This window comes from Pagrus major, chromosome 4 (assembly GCF_040436345.1).
Source record: "Pagrus major chromosome 4, Pma_NU_1.0".
NCBI classification, from domain to species: Eukaryota; Metazoa; Chordata; class Actinopteri; order Spariformes; family Sparidae; genus Pagrus; species Pagrus major.
In genome coordinates this window covers 31,639,006-31,657,316 of record NC_133218.1, presented here as the reverse complement: position 1 = coordinate 31,657,316, position 18,311 = coordinate 31,639,006, and the positions used below count along the sequence as shown (strand labels likewise).

The 18,311-nt window shown below is 41.3% G+C and overlaps 1 protein-coding gene across 2 annotated transcripts in view; it reads right to left on the bottom strand.

Annotated features, from left to right (window-relative positions):
- Window positions 1-2,524: 2,524 nt before the first annotated feature.
- trpm7 (transient receptor potential cation channel, subfamily M, member 7) overlaps window positions 2,525-18,311 on the bottom strand; it is a 40,890-nt gene continuing 25,103 nt past the window's right edge. For both annotated transcript variants that reach the window (XM_073464879.1, XM_073464878.1), the window contains exons 20-40: window positions 17,177-17,305; window positions 16,824-17,075; window positions 15,606-15,780; window positions 13,846-13,978; window positions 13,546-13,724; window positions 13,287-13,419; window positions 12,019-12,821; window positions 10,882-10,970; window positions 10,516-10,612; window positions 10,344-10,420; window positions 10,207-10,244; window positions 10,075-10,103; window positions 9,688-9,741; window positions 8,864-8,908; window positions 8,631-8,696; window positions 6,270-6,553; window positions 5,312-5,394; window positions 4,598-4,803; window positions 4,365-4,416; window positions 3,930-4,036; window positions 2,525-3,545 (exon numbers count right to left, since the gene is read on the bottom strand). In XM_073464879.1, the coding sequence (XP_073320980.1) occupies window positions 3,427-3,545; window positions 3,930-4,036; window positions 4,365-4,416; window positions 4,598-4,803; window positions 5,312-5,394; window positions 6,270-6,553; window positions 8,631-8,696; window positions 8,864-8,908; window positions 9,688-9,741; window positions 10,075-10,103; window positions 10,207-10,244; window positions 10,344-10,420; window positions 10,516-10,612; window positions 10,882-10,970; window positions 12,019-12,821; window positions 13,287-13,419; window positions 13,546-13,724; window positions 13,846-13,978; window positions 15,606-15,780; window positions 16,824-17,075; window positions 17,177-17,305 (3,150 nt within the window). In that variant the 3' untranslated portion in view covers window positions 2,525-3,426. The remainder of the gene's footprint in view (window positions 3,546-3,929; window positions 4,037-4,364; window positions 4,417-4,597; window positions 4,804-5,311; window positions 5,395-6,269; window positions 6,554-8,630; window positions 8,697-8,863; window positions 8,909-9,687; window positions 9,742-10,074; window positions 10,104-10,206; window positions 10,245-10,343; window positions 10,421-10,515; window positions 10,613-10,881; window positions 10,971-12,018; window positions 12,822-13,286; window positions 13,420-13,545; window positions 13,725-13,845; window positions 13,979-15,605; window positions 15,781-16,823; window positions 17,076-17,176; window positions 17,306-18,311) is intronic.

The following is an 18,311-nucleotide window of genomic DNA, read 5'->3' as shown; positions in this document are numbered from 1 at the left end:
AATATAAAAGATAAGTATTTTTTCACACCACGCTGTAAATAAGATGTCACTGTGGGGAGAATGTGGATTTTTATCCCACCAACCTGCTCGTCATCGGGGAAAGTTCCCGTCTTAAGCTTGGAGTAGATACACCGGCCATCCACAAACACCTCAAAGCTGGCTGTGGGGGTGAAAAATGAGACATCCAAGTCAATTTAATATAAAGTAGTTCACAGTGTGACTCCACACATATGATCTGCTTTTGCATTGGAAGCAGTAAGACAGTCCAGTCTGTCACCGTCACTGCTGAGAGGAAAAGTGAGGACACAAGGAATATTTTCAAAATCGTAATAATTACATTTTTACTGTCTTAATTTTCTTTAAGTGGTTGAATTTGTGATACTTTTTTTTTTTTAACACACTGTATTTTATTTTCTTTAATTATCCCCCCAACACACACTCACACCTACACACACAGGAATCCTCCACATAGCCTGAGCCACAATTTCTCCGACATAGTGCCAGCATACCGGTATTTCTTGGTGTTTTGCTTTGCCGTTTGTCTGTACTCAAAATTTCTTTTCCCTCAACAGGCTGGGTGTGCGCTCTACAGAAAGGTATTCTAGTTATGTCTCGCTTCACTCATAAAAAACAAAACAAAAAAAAAATGTAGGGAACTCTGACACCGCACTGAGATCTAATGCTGATCCGTTTTTTATTCTGTTTGTACACACTTTCGAGCTGTTTAAGACAGATATTATTATTTTGTTTTCCCACATTTTTATTTTTTTTAATTATCATCATTCATGGCAGTAATGGGCCTCCACAGCTGTAGACTGTATAAGTGGAGAAAGAAGCAGCTTACTTGATTTCCCAGGGGTTTCTTTCACCTCCACACCAGGAATCTCCCTGAGTTTTACAGCCAGCGCATTGCTGCGTCTGCGGTAGACGGAATTTCATCCGTTACTGTAACACAAAAACAACACAAACACAGTAAAAAACACTTTAATAAAACCTACTCGTAGGCTCCTTGAACTCCATCTTCAAATTCTGCTCATCATGCTTTGTGCTGAAATAAAACCTGTTCCTATACAAGGCTCAATAAGTCTACTTGTTGAATCTGTGAATCCATTTCCACTTTAATAAATGAGTTTTTTTCTGAAACTAACTAATCAGCAGAATATAAAGTTATAAACTTACCAGTATTCAATGGTGACTTTAACCATGGTTTTGCAGTACGGCTTCTTTGTAGGAGCCTGTGGTCGATGCAGAGCTGTAAACTCAGTCCGAAGATCAGCTGAATAACCTGCAATGTCACGATTAGTGGACTATTATAAGTGAACCGCACCCAGTGGGAGTGAGTAAAACCAGTCCGTCCAGTTTAAGCATCATGTTTCAATTTGAATTGGCTGAGATAGCTGAGGTATTATTACAGTTGGAGTTTTCTTTGTATCAGATAAGGAGTTACTGGTCATACCGGCCCTGAGGAGACTCTTACTTGTGATATTCCAGAGGAGATGGAGGATCCACCAACGTCTTTCTGTGCAAAGAGTTTAACCAAATTGTGTTACTGGCAAGGGCGACACTTTGTGTTGAAAAGGGGTGGGGACACAAGGGCTAAGACATCAAACAATAGGAACATAAATTGTGTCACAATTATGTTTTGGTATGAGCAGGGCTGGTACTCTTCTGAAATGATACAACTATTGACACGAGGCTTTCAGCAGTCACAGAGTCAAATAAAGCAGCAGCTCAGCAGGTAAACTCTGTGCAAGGAAACAAAGTTTCACAGTAAAATAACAAACTTAATCCGACCAACTCAGGCTGCTGAAGTCTCATATTCGTTTCAGCCAAACCGGGCAAGCATTGTATTAATTTGAAGATGAACTTTGCAAATGCAAAATTCATAGAAAATATACAAAAATAAAACATAGTTATTGCAATATCCCTCTACTGCAGACTCCACTTGTGACATTTCTCCTTTCAGAGCCGCGAGATAGCCGGCACACTATCGCACATGCAGGTGCACAGGTGAGCGGACTATTGACTCAGCTGAACGGAGGTCATTGTGTGGATTCAGATACCAGCAGCTGCAGTCTGACCGAGGAATCTGAGGCCTCTGTTCAAACAGCAGGCCGACTGTGTCCTTCTGCAGACGGACAGTCAAGAATTTACCATCTATCTGCAGGACTTCCCTGCTCGACTGACGACGAGATTAATGCCACGGCAACAGTTTGAATTCAAGTATACTATAAATACACAACGATAGGCACCGCTTATGAAAAAGCATGAATAAAAATTTGTTTAACAAGTATCAAATCCTCACATTTGCTAACCAGTTTGGCTAAAAATCAGTGAAACGATGACCGAAACATTTGCAAATTCATTTTCTGCTGATCGACTAAATATCAAAGGTTTGGAATGAAATCTTTCAAATATGAGACTGTGAATATGAAACCTGCAAGGAGAAACGTGTTTAAAAAAATAATGCTGATAAAATAATTTGATTTTAATCTAAAGACAGGCCATGCGCATTGAGTCACAGTGATGTTGCTAAAGCTTTTAGACATTTTATTTGTTTAAAATGATATCCAGTACAAAATGTATACAGTAATACCCTTAACGTTTTGTCAGTTCCCCTGAATAAAATATTTTAATCTGTTCAGCTCATGCCGGATAACAGTATCTATAAGATACACTAGATTGTAATTTGCTCATACAATAGTTGATGACAAAGATATAGCAATAGTACCTTTGTAACAATAAAAACTATCAGCAATATTTTGGTGGACACACTTTCAATACAATAAAATTACATACATTGTTCTGTAAAAGTTGCATTGCAATCTGCCCATATTTTTACAAGATTTTCAAATTCATGTATATCTTCTCATTAGCTAAGAGACAAAATGTTGTGATACAAGTCTTTATACATTTATAAAAATGATGTGGTGGCAAACTGCAGCGTCGCAGAGACTCCATGTCAGCGGGCTGTCCTCTCTGAAGCTGCTGTAACAGATGTACAATGCACTTAGATTTGATCTTTTTTTTTTTTAAAACAAGGCAACTTCTCAAACTTCACAATAAATAATAAACCCTCTGCAATGTTATTGTACCTGTCGATATATCCAGTTCATATACATATATATATTTTTTCATAAACTTATACAAAATATGTTTAAAACTTTTTTTTTCCTCATTTATGTACTAAAAAAACAAAAAGGTTAAGATGGTTGAATTGTGTTCGACACAGCGTTTTTTGGCGGGACCAACACAAACATAACACAGTCTGCATGCACTGGTTTCCGTGGAAACACAGGTGTGATTCTTCCAGTTGATTGGTCGTGCCTCTCAGCTCCTTGGCTTTGACTTAAAAAAACTAACAAAAAAATAAATTGATGAGAACAGTGTCGCCTCCTGATCGTTCGCTCTCACGGATTAAACCGATCACAGCATCAGCCTCATGGATTGGCGGGACTCTCTGACGTCGCCCCCGCCCCCCGGGTTGGGAGGGTCTTCCTGTGGGAACGTCACCTTATCTGGTGTGTAGTCGTTCCGCTTTAGATCTGATGAGGAAGAAACAAGGGAGAAAGACACTGAAATAAAGTCTAACACCGGTCAGAAATGTGTTCTGCCTCTTGTTCTTTCACTTGGATGTTCCCTCATACGTCAGTGTGACAGTGCAGGTTTGAGGTTGTTTTCACTTTTATCTGCTGAATAGGGAAAGTGTCTCTGTGTTAAACTCCACATAGATCCAGGATGCAAATAACCAGCGTGATGTGGAAAGGTGAACCTCCTGTGCTCCTTTACCAAGGACGGACTTCACAGTGAAACCCACACATTTTGTTTCCAGTGGTTCAACGTTTGAAAACAACATTATTTGCATATTTTACATTTTCAATAAGGGAGAGGACCTGAGGTGCTTTTAAGAAGAAATAACTATTCCCCACCAGGAAGTTTGAGTTTCCGACAGCAGGAGTTGCAGTGGTGCTTTGCTCGAAAGTTCCTAATGGCGTCATCCCCCAGGTTGGCAGGTCCAAATATCATATCGTAGGATCTGCAAGAGTCACACAGCAGTCATTTACTGAAATATTACTGGAGAAAGTAGCTGGTAAATGAGGATTATTAGTTATTTTTTAATGAATCTGATTATTTTCTCAATTAATCATTTAGTTTACAGGACAAAAGGAAAATTCTTGTTGAATATCCCAAAAGTCTGAGGTAACTTTGCTTTTTTTCCATGTTTGCATAAAAACAATGACATACTTGATTAATCAGCATCTATTTTGACAATCGATTAATCAACTAATCATTAATTGTTTCAGTTTTACAGAATTGAGCCAGAAGAAGCTGAAACAATACATTTAAAAAGGTGAGTGACTTACCCCTTCTCACCGCTCTTAATAACTGACGGATCTGTCAGAATCTCCCCAACACCTACAGAGAAACACACCAGCTTTAATATCACGACATCAATATAACACTGCTGAGTGCACAGGAAGTCACTGAAGAAAAAGGCCAATCTTCGTGACAAAGCGCCATTTAAAACTAAAAACAGGAAACTTCTCTTATCAATGACTCGGCGTGGTGACATGTCAGCGTGCTGAGAGTCTTTTACCCTGCAGGTCGAGCACCAGCAGCTCTCCGCGGGTGTACTCGTAGGTCCAGTGGCTGAAGGCCAGCATGGTTTCCTCCAGCAGGTTAGTGGGGTTGATCTCCTCTCCGTTGTTGTTGTTGAACTTCCTGAACTCTCCGGTAATGCACTCCTCTATAGCAAACCACTGTCCGGCAGAGTGACAGTAGAGCAGAAACACCTCCAGAAACCTGAACACACAGAGGACAGACAGGTCCACAAGAGTAGAGACTTAAACAAACAAAATCCCACAAATTTCTCCTGGTTAATTTCTGTTTTTTTTAATTATGAGGCTTTAATGATAAAGTGTCTTAACAAGCTGCATCTAAAGTGATTCCAGCTTTCATACAATTAGAGTGCTGAAAAAGGAAAAACAACTCCTTGATCAAATAATGTCATCGATTTACAAATGTCTCGATCCTTTAAAGGAGTAACTGAACATTATTGAGTGTGGTATCGATCTTTTCGTCCGTCTGTCTCGCGTAAGGCTGCACCCAACTGTCAGTTAGCTCAGCACAATGAACAATGGCAACACAGTCAGAGGAATGTTCATTAGGTCGGGTGAAGGACGGTTTCATATTGACATTGATGTTCTGCCAAACCACGATGAGCTAAGCAAAACAGTCGAACAGGAAAACAAAATAAAAAAAAAATGAAAATGGAGCTGTTGTGTGTGACTTGCATTTCATGTGTGCTTACCTCGGTGAGTAAGGAATAGTCTTCGGCCTGATTTGGTTGAAGGCAAATGTCAGTTTCTGAGCAGCTCGTTGTTGTTGAATTTCCTGTAATGACACAGGAAAACACTTATTCACAGACACTAAAGGTCTAATATTAGTGTCTTACATCAGTGTAGGTGTGAAGGCTGTTAACAAGAAAGACACTGAAAGTACAACTAGAATAAAAGGTCACAAAAACAAACATTTTAAGCATTTTAGTTGTTTAGTCTTCTAGGTTTATGTATTGCAGTAATTACTGCTGCATCAAATGTCTTAATAGCAAGAAGCTTTGAGCAACAAGCTGGAGTTGCTGATTATTTGACATCATGATTAATGGGGAATTCCAGTGTATTTAAACAAAGGCCTTATATTTACATGTAACCAAAAGTTTTGGAAATGGTCCAGCAGATCGACTCATGATGACTCAGCCACGACATGGCTGCAATGAAATCCTTTGAGGCAACGATGACTTCTCAATGAAGTTGAGAGCTAGAAAACATTTTTGTTAAATAGTAAGATTTTTCCACCAGAAAATAAAGTCTCGTTCGAGGGGAAGTCTCGCTCTGAAATCTCACAAGAGCCCAGTTGTTACAGTTGCTCAGACATGACTTTGAAGATAAACTCCTGCTGGCAGTCCTTCTAGATAAACTCCAAACTTATCTCTCCAACTCTTTCCACCGCTGTCTTCTTGCAACAGCCTCTTGTGAGATTTCAGAGCGAGACCTCTCCTTGAACGAGACTTGTGTTTCTGGTTACAAAAAGGACCTTATTATTTAGCAAAAAGGTCTCTCTCCATAGGAATCGTTTCTGTAAAGTTGTCAGACACTTTGAATACAAACCTCAGCCTGTCAGTGGCAAAAACAAACTTTTAGTGGACGCAGTTTTCCATGGACTGATTCCATCCTGCAAACTGTATCTAGTGTGTGTGTGTGTCCTCCTACCCTGAGACAAAGGTGCAGCACAGTGTCCTCCTTGTAGATGCTCTGCCAGGTTTGGACCACCTCAGGAAGGAAGGATTTGACTATATACAGATGTCCTGGCTTCAGGATGTCGTACTCTGACCACGTGCAGAGCACCTTGAGGGCCCGTCTGAGTCCTCCGCCCATCTCCTCCTTGCTGAGAAACTCTATTTTGGCACAGAGGCCCCGCTGGGCCCAGGAAGACATGCTGTTGTTGATGGTGTTGGGTGAGCTCTCCTCTAGACGGTACACAGTCACCGGCTCCCCTGCAGGAACACAGAGCAGCAGGTTAGGGTCAAAGAGACGGATTGACACAGAGATGATTTGCTGATCTCTGTAACCTCCTCAGCTGTTTGTTTCTCAAAACAGAAACACACTTTAAAGTCTTCTTTTGACAGTTTTTATCCACTAGGAGGAAGAAGGGCTTCTAAACTAACTAATATCTGTTTATCAGGTGCTTCTGACCGACATGTTGACAAACTTTTGTCTTCCTCTGTGTCAGATGACACAGCAGCCTGAACACTTTGATTGTAATGGGTCTGTATAACACACTAGGTATTTGACTCCAGTATAGCAGAGAGTCAGACAGGAAACGTGAGGGCAGACGGGGTGAAGGATATGACTGAACCAAGAACATTGCATTTACGAGGTGGTGGTGATATTACCTGTTAGAGTAACACTTGGACAGAGACAGTTTTTTCTGAGTGTGTCAGCGAGAGCCATCAAACTTGGTTCTTGTGCGCGTACAAACTAATTATGACACACGCTTAGGGTTAAGGAAAGGTCATGGTTTGAGTTAAAATGATCAATCTTTCATGATCTTTAGCGAGTTCCCGTCTACAGATAACCAATAAATACCAAGTAGCTGATTGCGACACTGTGTGCACTGTGGAAGGAAGGTTGCTGCTCTAACATTTAATTTAGTCAGTTGTTTCCATGGTTTTGTGTATCGCTGTATAGCCCTACAAAGCCAAAAGGCTAAACTACATCTTCAGATCTGAGGAAAGACCAGAGTCTAATGTTTTGTTTTCAGGGCCTAAAAATGTGCTTAAAAAAAAACACAGCATATAAAATGTTCAAGAACTGAAAACTCAAAGGAAATAACCAAACTACTGTGACTGCAATCTGGCTAGTTGAGGCTAGCATGCAAGACCCTTAGCCAAGCTAATTAACCCTCTTTTTCCAGTTTCCTGTAATTGAAAAATCATCTCTTTCGACGCTCCAACATTTTGGTGATAGAGTTTAGTTTATCACTAAAATAAGACGGTCGCTAAATCGTAATGAAGTTAAAAAGGAGGCTAACACCAGATAAAGTAGCCCTGCTTTAAGGTAACTAGCCTAGCTTAGCGGAGGAGCTCTAGCCGTCGTCTCAGTAGTGTCCGACTCCATTCTGGCGATGTGTTAAGGCTAAATTAGCCACAGTTATATAACACATTTAAATTAATTTCATTTCTTAAACGAGCTCATTCGTTCAAACGGACACACAACTGTGAAAAATAGACTATGTTGTTTGTAGATAGTGAGTTATAACTGTGCCCTTTAGATGGTGCATTGTTTAATTAGGTTTTATGTAAAGTCGGTCACACAGATTATTAACCAGCCTAAAAAGGCATTCACAAGTTAACAACACGCCTTCAAACTTCAAACCCCTTTATTCTCAACGAGACTCGCTGTAGTTCCTGCTCTCGGCCTTTGTGAGGCAGCAAAGATGACTGTCTTTTTTACAAGTTGTCTCAAGACCGAGGATTATAGTCTTTTGTAGCACTGATAACTTTATTATGTCTTTAGATCAAATGATGATAGTTAAAATTTTGCTTCATGGTGTTTTAAAAATCATAATCACACTAATAACTCGTTCCATGTCGTTGCCTGTTTATAAGACGTACTGTATGATGCCCTTGCTGCGAGTAAACAGTATAATCACCACCTAACACCGCCGTGATAAAAGCCAAGAAACTCACATGACGCATAAGGTTTTACACTTCAACACATTCACAGTAGAAACGAGCAGACTGTGACAACAACGTGGCTGCCACTCATCAAAATCATTAAAGACAGTAGTTAGTCTTCATCAAGGAGATGTACATGAATTATGAAGCAAAAATAAAAATAAGAAACAACAGAACACAGAAGACAACACCTACACTGCTCATTTAAAGCTCGGACGTGACTGTGCAGCAACCAGCCGCAGGTGTGGTGTGATAAAAACAACACACAAACAACATCTCTTATCTGGCTCTAAGCTTCCTCATTCTCCAACTGTCTGCTGTCGTTTCTCAGAAGTGTCTGCAGGGTTTTCACCTGACTGGACATGCCCGAGAGTGTGCTGTGACCCAGACTTACCTCTGGGGGGCACGGGGGTGAAGGGGATACTCTGGGACAGCCTCATCAAGTTGTTGCGCTCCACAGCTACAAGAGGAAACACACACACACACACACACACACACACACACACACACACAAACATAAACAGGTTAAGACAACTGCAGAAGAAGAGTGAACAGAACAAAGTCTACAATCACTGATTTTGGAAATCCATGAAAACATGATGATACAACTTATCCTCCATGTCTCACCTGAGTACTGGTAGTTTTCCATGGGTTTGAAAGGTGAGCCAATCGCTACGGAGAATAAAAGAGAGAGATCTGTTCATGTTTTTGCAAAACTTAGTTCATGTTGTTGTAATGAAGATGACGATGGTAATAAATCATTTGGACATGTTAATTCAACAGATATACTCTGAGCTGTTCCAGCATCCACCAGTAGAGGTCTCTGTTCTGCTTCACAACAACAGCTGAAGCTTGATGCAACTCTTTTATTTCCTGTAATTAATCACTAAGTAAAATTATCCTCATGGATTCGTATTTGGAAGCTAGATAGATATATGATTTTACATGTGTTTTACATTTCTTTGAATCTACTTTTTTTCTCATAAATACTAAACACCAAAGAACAATATTATCCGTCGCTTATCGTCATCCATTCATTTCTTCTTGTCAAACAAAGTGCAAAATGCAGGATTGGGGCTGCAATTAGTTATAATTATTATTGATTAATTTGCTGTTTTCTTGATTACATGATTAATCATAAACACCAAAACTCACCTTTTTAAAACTGCTTTTTTTTAGTGTGTTGTTTTTATTATGGGTATGGGTTCTGCTTTTTAATCTGCAAAGTGTCTTTGTGTACCCTGAAAAGCGCTATATAAAATAAATGTATTATTATTATTGTTATTAATCGCCTAGTTGACTAAAAGTCAAGACATAGTGACGCAAATTTTCAAAGGGGAGAATCTGGAACTACTTAATTAACAAACTAATCATCTCAATTGTAATCGAGAGTCAAGACGGTCAGGGTATTAAAAACCCTGATGTGTGCTCAGTGAGCGCTCATTACTTACAGTCCTTCCTGGCTCCGAGGTGGGTGTGTCGTGGCGTGTAGAGAGAAACTGCGGCTGCAACAACAGAAGATGAAAAAGACGATGAAGCTTTCATCAGGAGACATGAGTAAACAAAAAATACGGCAGAGTTCACTCTCTGGTCCTGATGTGATCATTAAGTTAAAATTTTTCAATATGACTTGCAAACATTACAAAAACACTGGAAAAGGTTGTTTTTTTTAATGGGAGATGCCTGTTATGGATCATATCACACACAAGCATGCATTGAAGGGAAAAGGTTAAAAGTCACTTTGATAACAGCGTCTGTGTAAATGCTGCTGGACCAGCAGATCAGGACAGAACGAGTCCGAACAAACTAAACCACTATGGTGAAACTACACGTCTTACTGTTTAGTGTATCTTCTCCAGGGGCTCGTCTGAAAGAAAGAGACAACAGAGAGACATTAGTTTTATACGCATATGTATATGTGCGTGTGTGTATGTGTGTGTGTGCATCATGTTAGCCAGTGGGACACTTACAGGCTGCTGGCTTGGGCTGATTTGACCTGAACTCTTTCCTGGTGGAGAAAACAAGAAGAAGTCGTTAAACAATAAAAGAAACAAGCCACAGATGTGTGTTTTTTTGGTTTTGTTCTTGCTTTAGAGACACTTCTTACCAGTACTGCGGTCCTGGGGTCCTCATGGATGAGGATGTCTTCAGCTGACACTCTGCTCCTGTCCTTCTTTGTCAGAGCTGCAGAAACACAATGAACAATTACCATCTGTAACAGTGAAAGTATAAGAATATCACTGCCGCTGTTGCTTTCTGAGCTTTGTTTGTGGGCTTACTGGAGTCAGGATGGAGAAAAGCTGGTTTTCTGTCAAACTCTGTAAAACCAGCATAGGAGTTGACTGCTCTGATGTGACCGTGACTTTCCGCCTGAGCCTGTAGCCAGAATAACAGACATTAGACACAAAAAGGAGAACGAAGGTAAACATTTGTTTAGTTTATACATTTCATTTCAATAGGTTGAATCCTGAAACATGGCCGCTAAAGACAAGATTGTAAAGGCAGCAAATGACACAACACACAGAGTTAAATGGTTCAGAGGCACCTCACCTCTTGATTTATAAATAGTGCGCCAAGAAAACAAAACAAAACAAAAAACATTAGGGATGCCAGTATAGTTGGCCTGGAGACATACAAACACACACCTGTGATCTGGTCTGTGCAGTCGGGCTTTGCTTTCTGCTGGAGGTTTCTTTGGGTGTGGAGTGCTCGAGGTCCAAACTGTCTTTATGTCCTAAAACAAAGAAAATGGTGTCGGTCCATATCAGGCTAATTTAAACTTCCCTTCCCGTTTGACACATTATCAAAAAAATTATATATTTTTCATGTCTGCATCCTGTAACAATATCCCACCAAAATTATCAGAAATAATTATTTTTCTAGTATTTAGGATTTGTTTTCTACTCCCATCGTGAAATCTAAGGTGATCACTGTGTCAGAACAAAGAAGACAAAAAAAAAATGCACTGCCCGATCTGGTGACAAGACCACCAGATCACCTCAATTGTATAATAATCACAGTTCAAACATCTGATTCTTGTAAAGAAACTCCTCGACCAATCATTCATGCTCCAGTCACATCAAATGTGTAAACCTCAGAACCACCCAGGAACAGAGAGTAAACCAGTCAGACAAGAGATCCAGGCAGAGCAGAGAAAGAAAAGCAAAAAGCACCAGTTAAAGGTCTACTGGGACCCTGATCTGAAGATGGACAGGCCCCAGCACCCGGTAGACGCAGCCCTCAACGTAAGCTCAGACTTAAACTCAAACCTCTCTTTGTGTTTGGCTCTCTTGCCGTGTTCCTCTTTTCAAACGATACGCCCGACCCACTTTGACCCTCACAGCAGGGCGCTAGAGGGGCAGGTGGTCCCAACGTATTTTGTTCCCTGCTCCTTCGTCTGTGGGGTCTTCTGGGTGCCACAGCAGGGGCATGGGCACAACCTGGCAGGTTGCTATCTCCATGGGAGTCACCCGGTGATGACTCAGTTTCCGGAGCCAGTGGGACTTCAGTGTCTATGCTCTGTCTACTCAGAGAGCCTGATCTGCCCTCGTCATCGCAGAACGCCTTGTTCACGTACCCCAAACGTGCCTCCCTGTCTCCCTCCCCCCTTCCTAACCCCTTTGCATTCTCAGGCTTTGCAGCGTAAGCAGGCAAGCAGGCAGGCCGAGCAGAGCCCGAAGTCTTAGAGATAATGACAACAGTAGGATACACACACACACAGTTTTCACCATCCTCTTTTATCTCCTCATCAACAACAGACTCACTCTCCGTCTCATACTTACCCACAAATGCCCCAAATTCGACAGTGGTACTGTCTGGCTGGAGGGGCTGCTGGTAAAGCCCGGTGAGGGCGAGTTCTGGGTGGCTGGAGCCACTGGGTTGGGAAGGGGTGCTGCTGATGTGGAACTGAGCCCCAGGGGAGGGCACATTGGGCAGGCTGGATGGGGAGTCGGAAAGGCCCGGCTCTTGTGGACGGGTCAGCTTACTCTGGGTGAGTGAGTGGCCTCGGAGACGCAGCTCCGGAGGGGAAATGGCCACAGCACTTTGGACAAAGGCACTGGGGCCGGCGCTGCCTGAGGAGCCAGCCTCTGCAGCAAAGTGCCCGAGCCCAAACAACCCCCTCCTCTCTGGACTCAATGCTGGGTTCAGGCTGGGGTCCAGCCCCAGTCCTTCTGCAGGGCTGGGCCCGATTCTCCGGCTACTTTCTGTCCCAGCCCCTCCCCCTACACCCATCCCAAACAGAGAATCTGCAATGTTGACTCCTGCCTGGGGAAAAGAGGAGCCGTAGAAGGCCCCCACACTGCGTTTGCCCATCACGGACGATTTGGAGTGGGGGCCAGTGTCTGGTGCCACAGGGGCGATGCTGGGGACCACGTTCTTAGACAGGCTGAGCTCCCTGGTGATCTGATTGTGGACCTTGCTGGCCTCTGACGCCCTCTGAGCAGTGAGGGTCTTTAGAGTGTCCACAGTCAGAGCAGAGAGGTCCTGCAGGTGACCGATCTGAGAGTCCAGCGTGTGCAAAGAGCGTTTTATAAAGTTGACCTTGTTCCCGACTTCTCTTAGCTGCATACACATGGTCTCAACCCTGCAAATGACAAAGAGTAGCTTCGGTTAGCCCAAGGCCTGCCTGTTACCTACTACTGTTAATGTTAAATAAAAATAATATATATGTTAATATTATTTTGTTAAAATGAAAATGTAAAGGACTATTTTCTAAATACATTAGTCACATATTCACTGACTCCTCCCTGTGGAGTGTTTGACCCCACTCTCTTTCTTGGATCAAGAGGTGGCAGTAATGCACCAAGAAACGCACACAAAGAAAAAGAAGACTGCTAGTTGGCGAACATGGATGTAAACAATGCACCATTTAAAATACTTCATAAAACGGGTTTTCAAATGGTTTTTTTTTTGAGGGTCAAATGCATTCAGCACATTTGCTACACCTTTCACACAATGTGTTTTGATGACACTGACAGCAAACGTAGCTTTAGTTCCTTTTCAAGAAAGCTCCACAGGGCACCTTTAAGAAGGGCAATAACAGTCCCACCTTTCTGAGGTAAGACGTATGCGCTCTTCACTTCCCGAATGAAACTGATCATCCTTTTCATGAAAATACGTCTCCACACACTGCTCCTCAAAATCATGAAGCTTCTTTTGGTCCTCCTCTGTGAGAAAGAGCTCTGGAAATAAAGAAAGAAAGAACTGTTACTGTTGGAGATTTTCTTTAACTTACCCACAAAACGTTTTTTTGAAAAATGGCATCAGGAATAATCAGTGGCAAAATGCCTCCAATTGTGTGCTCGTACTTGGTCCGTAGGTATTCTCCTTCTTCCTCTTCCTACACATACAGAAGAGGGAGTAGATATGGCAGAGCAGGATGAAGGGCGGTGGGAGGACAGGCTTCTCATGGTAGGCCATAATGAAGTGGTAGCGCTGGTACTTCCACACCAGATTAGAAATGGACTTCACTTGCAAATACACATTGCTGGAAAACAGAGAGTAAAGAAATGACATTGGTGATGATGCTGTGGAGAACGTGGCTAATGAGCACACACATTATTCTGGTGACACAGCTGGATTTTGGCAGTGAAATGTTGGGCACTTACTTGAAGAAGGCGATGAGGAGGTTGACCATTAGGATATACTGTACAAAGAGGTAGACTGCTTGTAGCAGAGGAGTCAGCCACACTCCCGCCGCACACAGGGGCTTTACTGAATTCTCACTGTTATTGGCACACACTGTGAAGAGGAGGAAACCTTTTAGGACACACACGCACATACAACCTCAGAATATCAAGACATATGGTCTCAACACGTCTGGGTTTTGATCTTTACCTAGTCTAAAACTAACGTTCTGCCCTGTGTGGGTCCAAATTGGATGCACACTACGATAATAGAGAAGGACCATACTGCCTTGACATTAGATATTTTAATATAAAATCCTGCTAAGATTTTTATTTTATGTATTCACTGTGATGTTCATACAAACAGCAGGAGAATTTCACATTACAGCTTGATAATAACATGGTAAGTGGAGTAATAGTTTAATGATTAAGAGGTAATAGGTACAACCATGTAATTACCGCATGTACCTGTATTGGATGTCTTCTGGGTTTTTTATAATCAGAATCAGAAATACTTTATGATAATTTATATGGTTTCATCTAATATTACCATGAAATCAAATAGAAACAGGTATTTTAGCATTTTGCAGGCCTGATTCAGGACAGTGACAGCATTTAACACATCATTTGTCCAGTATTACCTTGAAACCAAAAGCAATGTTGAGAACATAAGGAAAAATATATTTCAGCATTTCAATTATGTAATTACCAATTTTTACTTCCAAGAATTTTCATGTGATTTTGAAGGTATTACGCTGATAGTAGCCTGTAATATTGTGAAAACATGAGCCTATATTATCCCTTTATTATTAGGTCATTACCCCATTATTGTCACCATATTACCTATTTTAAATGCAAATATTATATTGATATAACGTTTTATTGCTAGCAGGTTACTATATTGTTACCAAAATGACACTATTACTATACTACTGACTGTCTTTAAATGTGTTTCCCCATTATAACACTTTGGTTCTGGCCCCTTAATACCCTGTTATATACGTAGTTATTACTTTCATTTTCATTTCTTAATTATTACACCATTATTATCAAACTATCACCCCACAATTACATGTGGGTTGATCCCGTTGTGGGACTAAAAGGATTATCTTATTTTACCATGTTATTACCATGCTGTAATCTAAATTGGTGTATATTGGTGTAAGCTTTCTGAATGACAAAACGCACTGCAACTAGAATTTATTCAGAGGAATATTTTGAATGATTGTTCAAAAATTAACCTTGAGTGATCATTTTGTTCTTTCTTTTTTTTTTTTATTATCACTGCTTAATTGACAAATGACTATTTATCGCCTCCTCAGTTTTTATGAAGGTCATGATATCAGTCATGAACCATGTGATAAATTTCCACTACTGGTGAGAAGTTGGTAAGGCCAACTTGGGTTATGGGGCACAGCCAGGTGTTTTGTTCCACCAAAACTTCAAATGCGCCCGACTCAAGTGATCACCCCTCAATGTTGAGTTTCATCTGGACCATTTTCCACTGAGTCGAGGCAGTCGATGCTGTGGTGAAGCAAAAGGCACTGCCCTGCCTAAAGAGACCGGCGTTGGCTGCGCATGTTGTGTGAAGAGGCTGTGAGGGGGAGCAATGATTATTCCGTCGTGGGTTTGATTTCCAGTGCTTGTTTTGAGTGACAATCAGCCTTCATGCTGTAGTGAGAAGTTTTGAATAAAACTGCTCTTACCCTCGTAATCGCCCCTACCATCCTCATCGTCCTTACCATCGATTTCATAAGCATACACTTCCCCGTACATCATCCAGTACGGCTGGAAGACCACATCTTTGGCCAGCGTCCAGCTGGGCTCCTCTTGTGGGTACAGAATGGCTTTCCTGGGTACGCCATAGCTCAACAGGACTATAGCCATTATTACTACAATATAAAACATGTTGGCCACCTGAAAGAGGGACACACTGAGTGAAAAGCATGCAACTGACATTATTATCACTACTTGAAACAATATTTGACTTATAAAGTCTCTATAGTGCACACACATCTACGCTGGGGATCAAACATCAGCACTATGTCATTTATTTTGCTTGAGATGATAAGATTGATACAACTCGAATATCTGTACACTGAATGAAAAGCTGAAGGAAGCAGCCAGTCGGGGTAGAGTCTGAAAACGGGGGAAATGGCAAACCTGGAACATCAACAAAGCAGTGTATCTTCAGGTAAAAACATAGTGAGCATTGCTGTTTAGACTTAGCAAAGAAATCTTTGCCTTATGTAACATTTAAAAAATTTAGAGTTGCTGCGGTAAGCAGATTTTATCAGCTTTGGACAGAGCCAGGCTCGCCATTTCTGCCTGCTTCCAGTCTTCAGGTTAAACTAAGCAAAGCTAAGCTAAGCAAAGCTGTATGCTGGCTCAAGCCTCATACTACAGGGCAACAAAGTACATTTCAAACATGATCAAACTACTACTGTAACAAAATTACATCAACAAGTTTTTAATATGACCTTCAGATAATTTCACTCAATATTTTTTTATCTGTCAAAAATGATAAAAAACACTATGTTTAAACTACGACGTGGAGCAAATTAAATGGAAAATAAGAGGACTGTCTGCTCTAACACTGATGGGGCTGCTCAGCTAATATAGTAGGTTACAATACCTGAAAACATCATGTAGTTGATTAATGCTGTTTAAATGTGAATGTTCAAATTGATTAAATAAAAACATGGAAACATAATACGTCTCACAGCATGTTTAAACCAGTTGCTAAAAAGCTACCGATACAAAAGCTGCAAACTGTCATGGCCTTATGAATGCAATGATCACTGTTAAACATCTTTTTTTCTGTATCATGTAAATCTAAGAGCACCTTCAGAAAAAAACATGGGAGAAAAAGTAATGACAGCTTTTAAACGGTGTACAAAAACGTTGACATCTGCTTGCTTACATCATCCAGCGGTGTCTCTCTCTCTCATAGAACTCACCATTTTAGCAATCATCATGACGTACGGTCCAGCTTGCTGGTTCACAGCCAGGATATCCAGGAGTCGCACGTACCAGAAGATGATATTGAGACAATACACCGTCCTCCCGGGGACAAAGGCATCTCCTCCAGCCAACCTCAGGCCAAAGCCAATAAAGAACGTCACAATGGCCAGAAAGTCGGACACATTGAAATAGTCACTGAACCACACCTTTATCTTCTGGCTTATTTTGCCTGCTTCAGACATAAACATCTAGAAATAAGAGAGGATGAAGAGGAACAACATGAAATAATGATCCAAAGTTAGTCTTTGTCATCATTTTTAAATCTCTTAAATACTTCGGTTACACATACCTCTCGAATTTTCTCAATGGCAGAGGTGAATATGTAGAGGATGACCACCCACTCTTGAGGAGAAGGCCATTCAGGCATTTTCACCAGGACCACGTACGAGTAGAACATCAAGAAGCCCAGGTAGAAGAGCTGACAGTAGGAGACGTAACAATAACACTCTTAAACAACCCAGAAATATCATATAAAATGCTTATTCAATGGTTACATTCTTTAACTACACGTCACAAACGTGAGCAATTTAGATACACAGTCTGTGAGATATGTTGGACGTAGATGATAACTGTCCTGTGTTCCTCTCTCTGAAATATTTTGAGACAAGGTCAGTTGAGGCCCTCTGGAGGGGCTGAATCACATGATGGCACTTTAAGTCAAGAGCAAATAGTCTTGACGGAGGCCTCTGAGGTCTCAGAGCTCAGCTGGCGGTTAGCTGTGTGGATAGGGGCCGTGTGAGAGAAGAGAAACTTCAGCTTCTAAAGTCTCAAGTGAAATTCACAGTTCCTGACAAAGCCTGCTCTCACAAGGGAGGGATGAGGTGAATTATGTAAGAAATAGAGATGGGAATTTTATAAGCATGTCCTCATTTCAAGCTGCAATAATCAGTTCTTATATTGTAACATTGAATACCGCTTCTAAATGTAAATGAAGTTTGTACAAAAGAGCTCATGTGTGTGTGAAGCACAGGTCAACCATCCTGCAGACTGTGGGAAAGTTTGTAAATGTCCATACAGACAGGCAATTTACACATGTGCACGCACCCAACAACTTTTGTCGAGCAACTTTGATCTACGCTTTCAAGAACAGCTGAACCTTGACATGCAAGGTGTGAACTCTTGGAAAATCAGCCATTAACACTCCAGATTTGATGGGTCAGTCATTGTTGAGCGCTGCACTGATGCACTGAAGCTGGTTCTGCAGATGTAGATAAGCCTGGGGCACAGGCTACATTACACAGACTGGCAGTTTCAGTGATGCTATCAGCTCCACTCAAGTCTTGAACAGCCTGAAAAACAGCCCTGTCTCTGCAAATAAAACCCTCAGTGATGACTCTCAGGCTCCTGAGAACCAGCCTCAGGCTTGTGTATATACATAAACATAAGAGCAAGTGAGAAAAGATGAATGATAATCCCTTCACTGA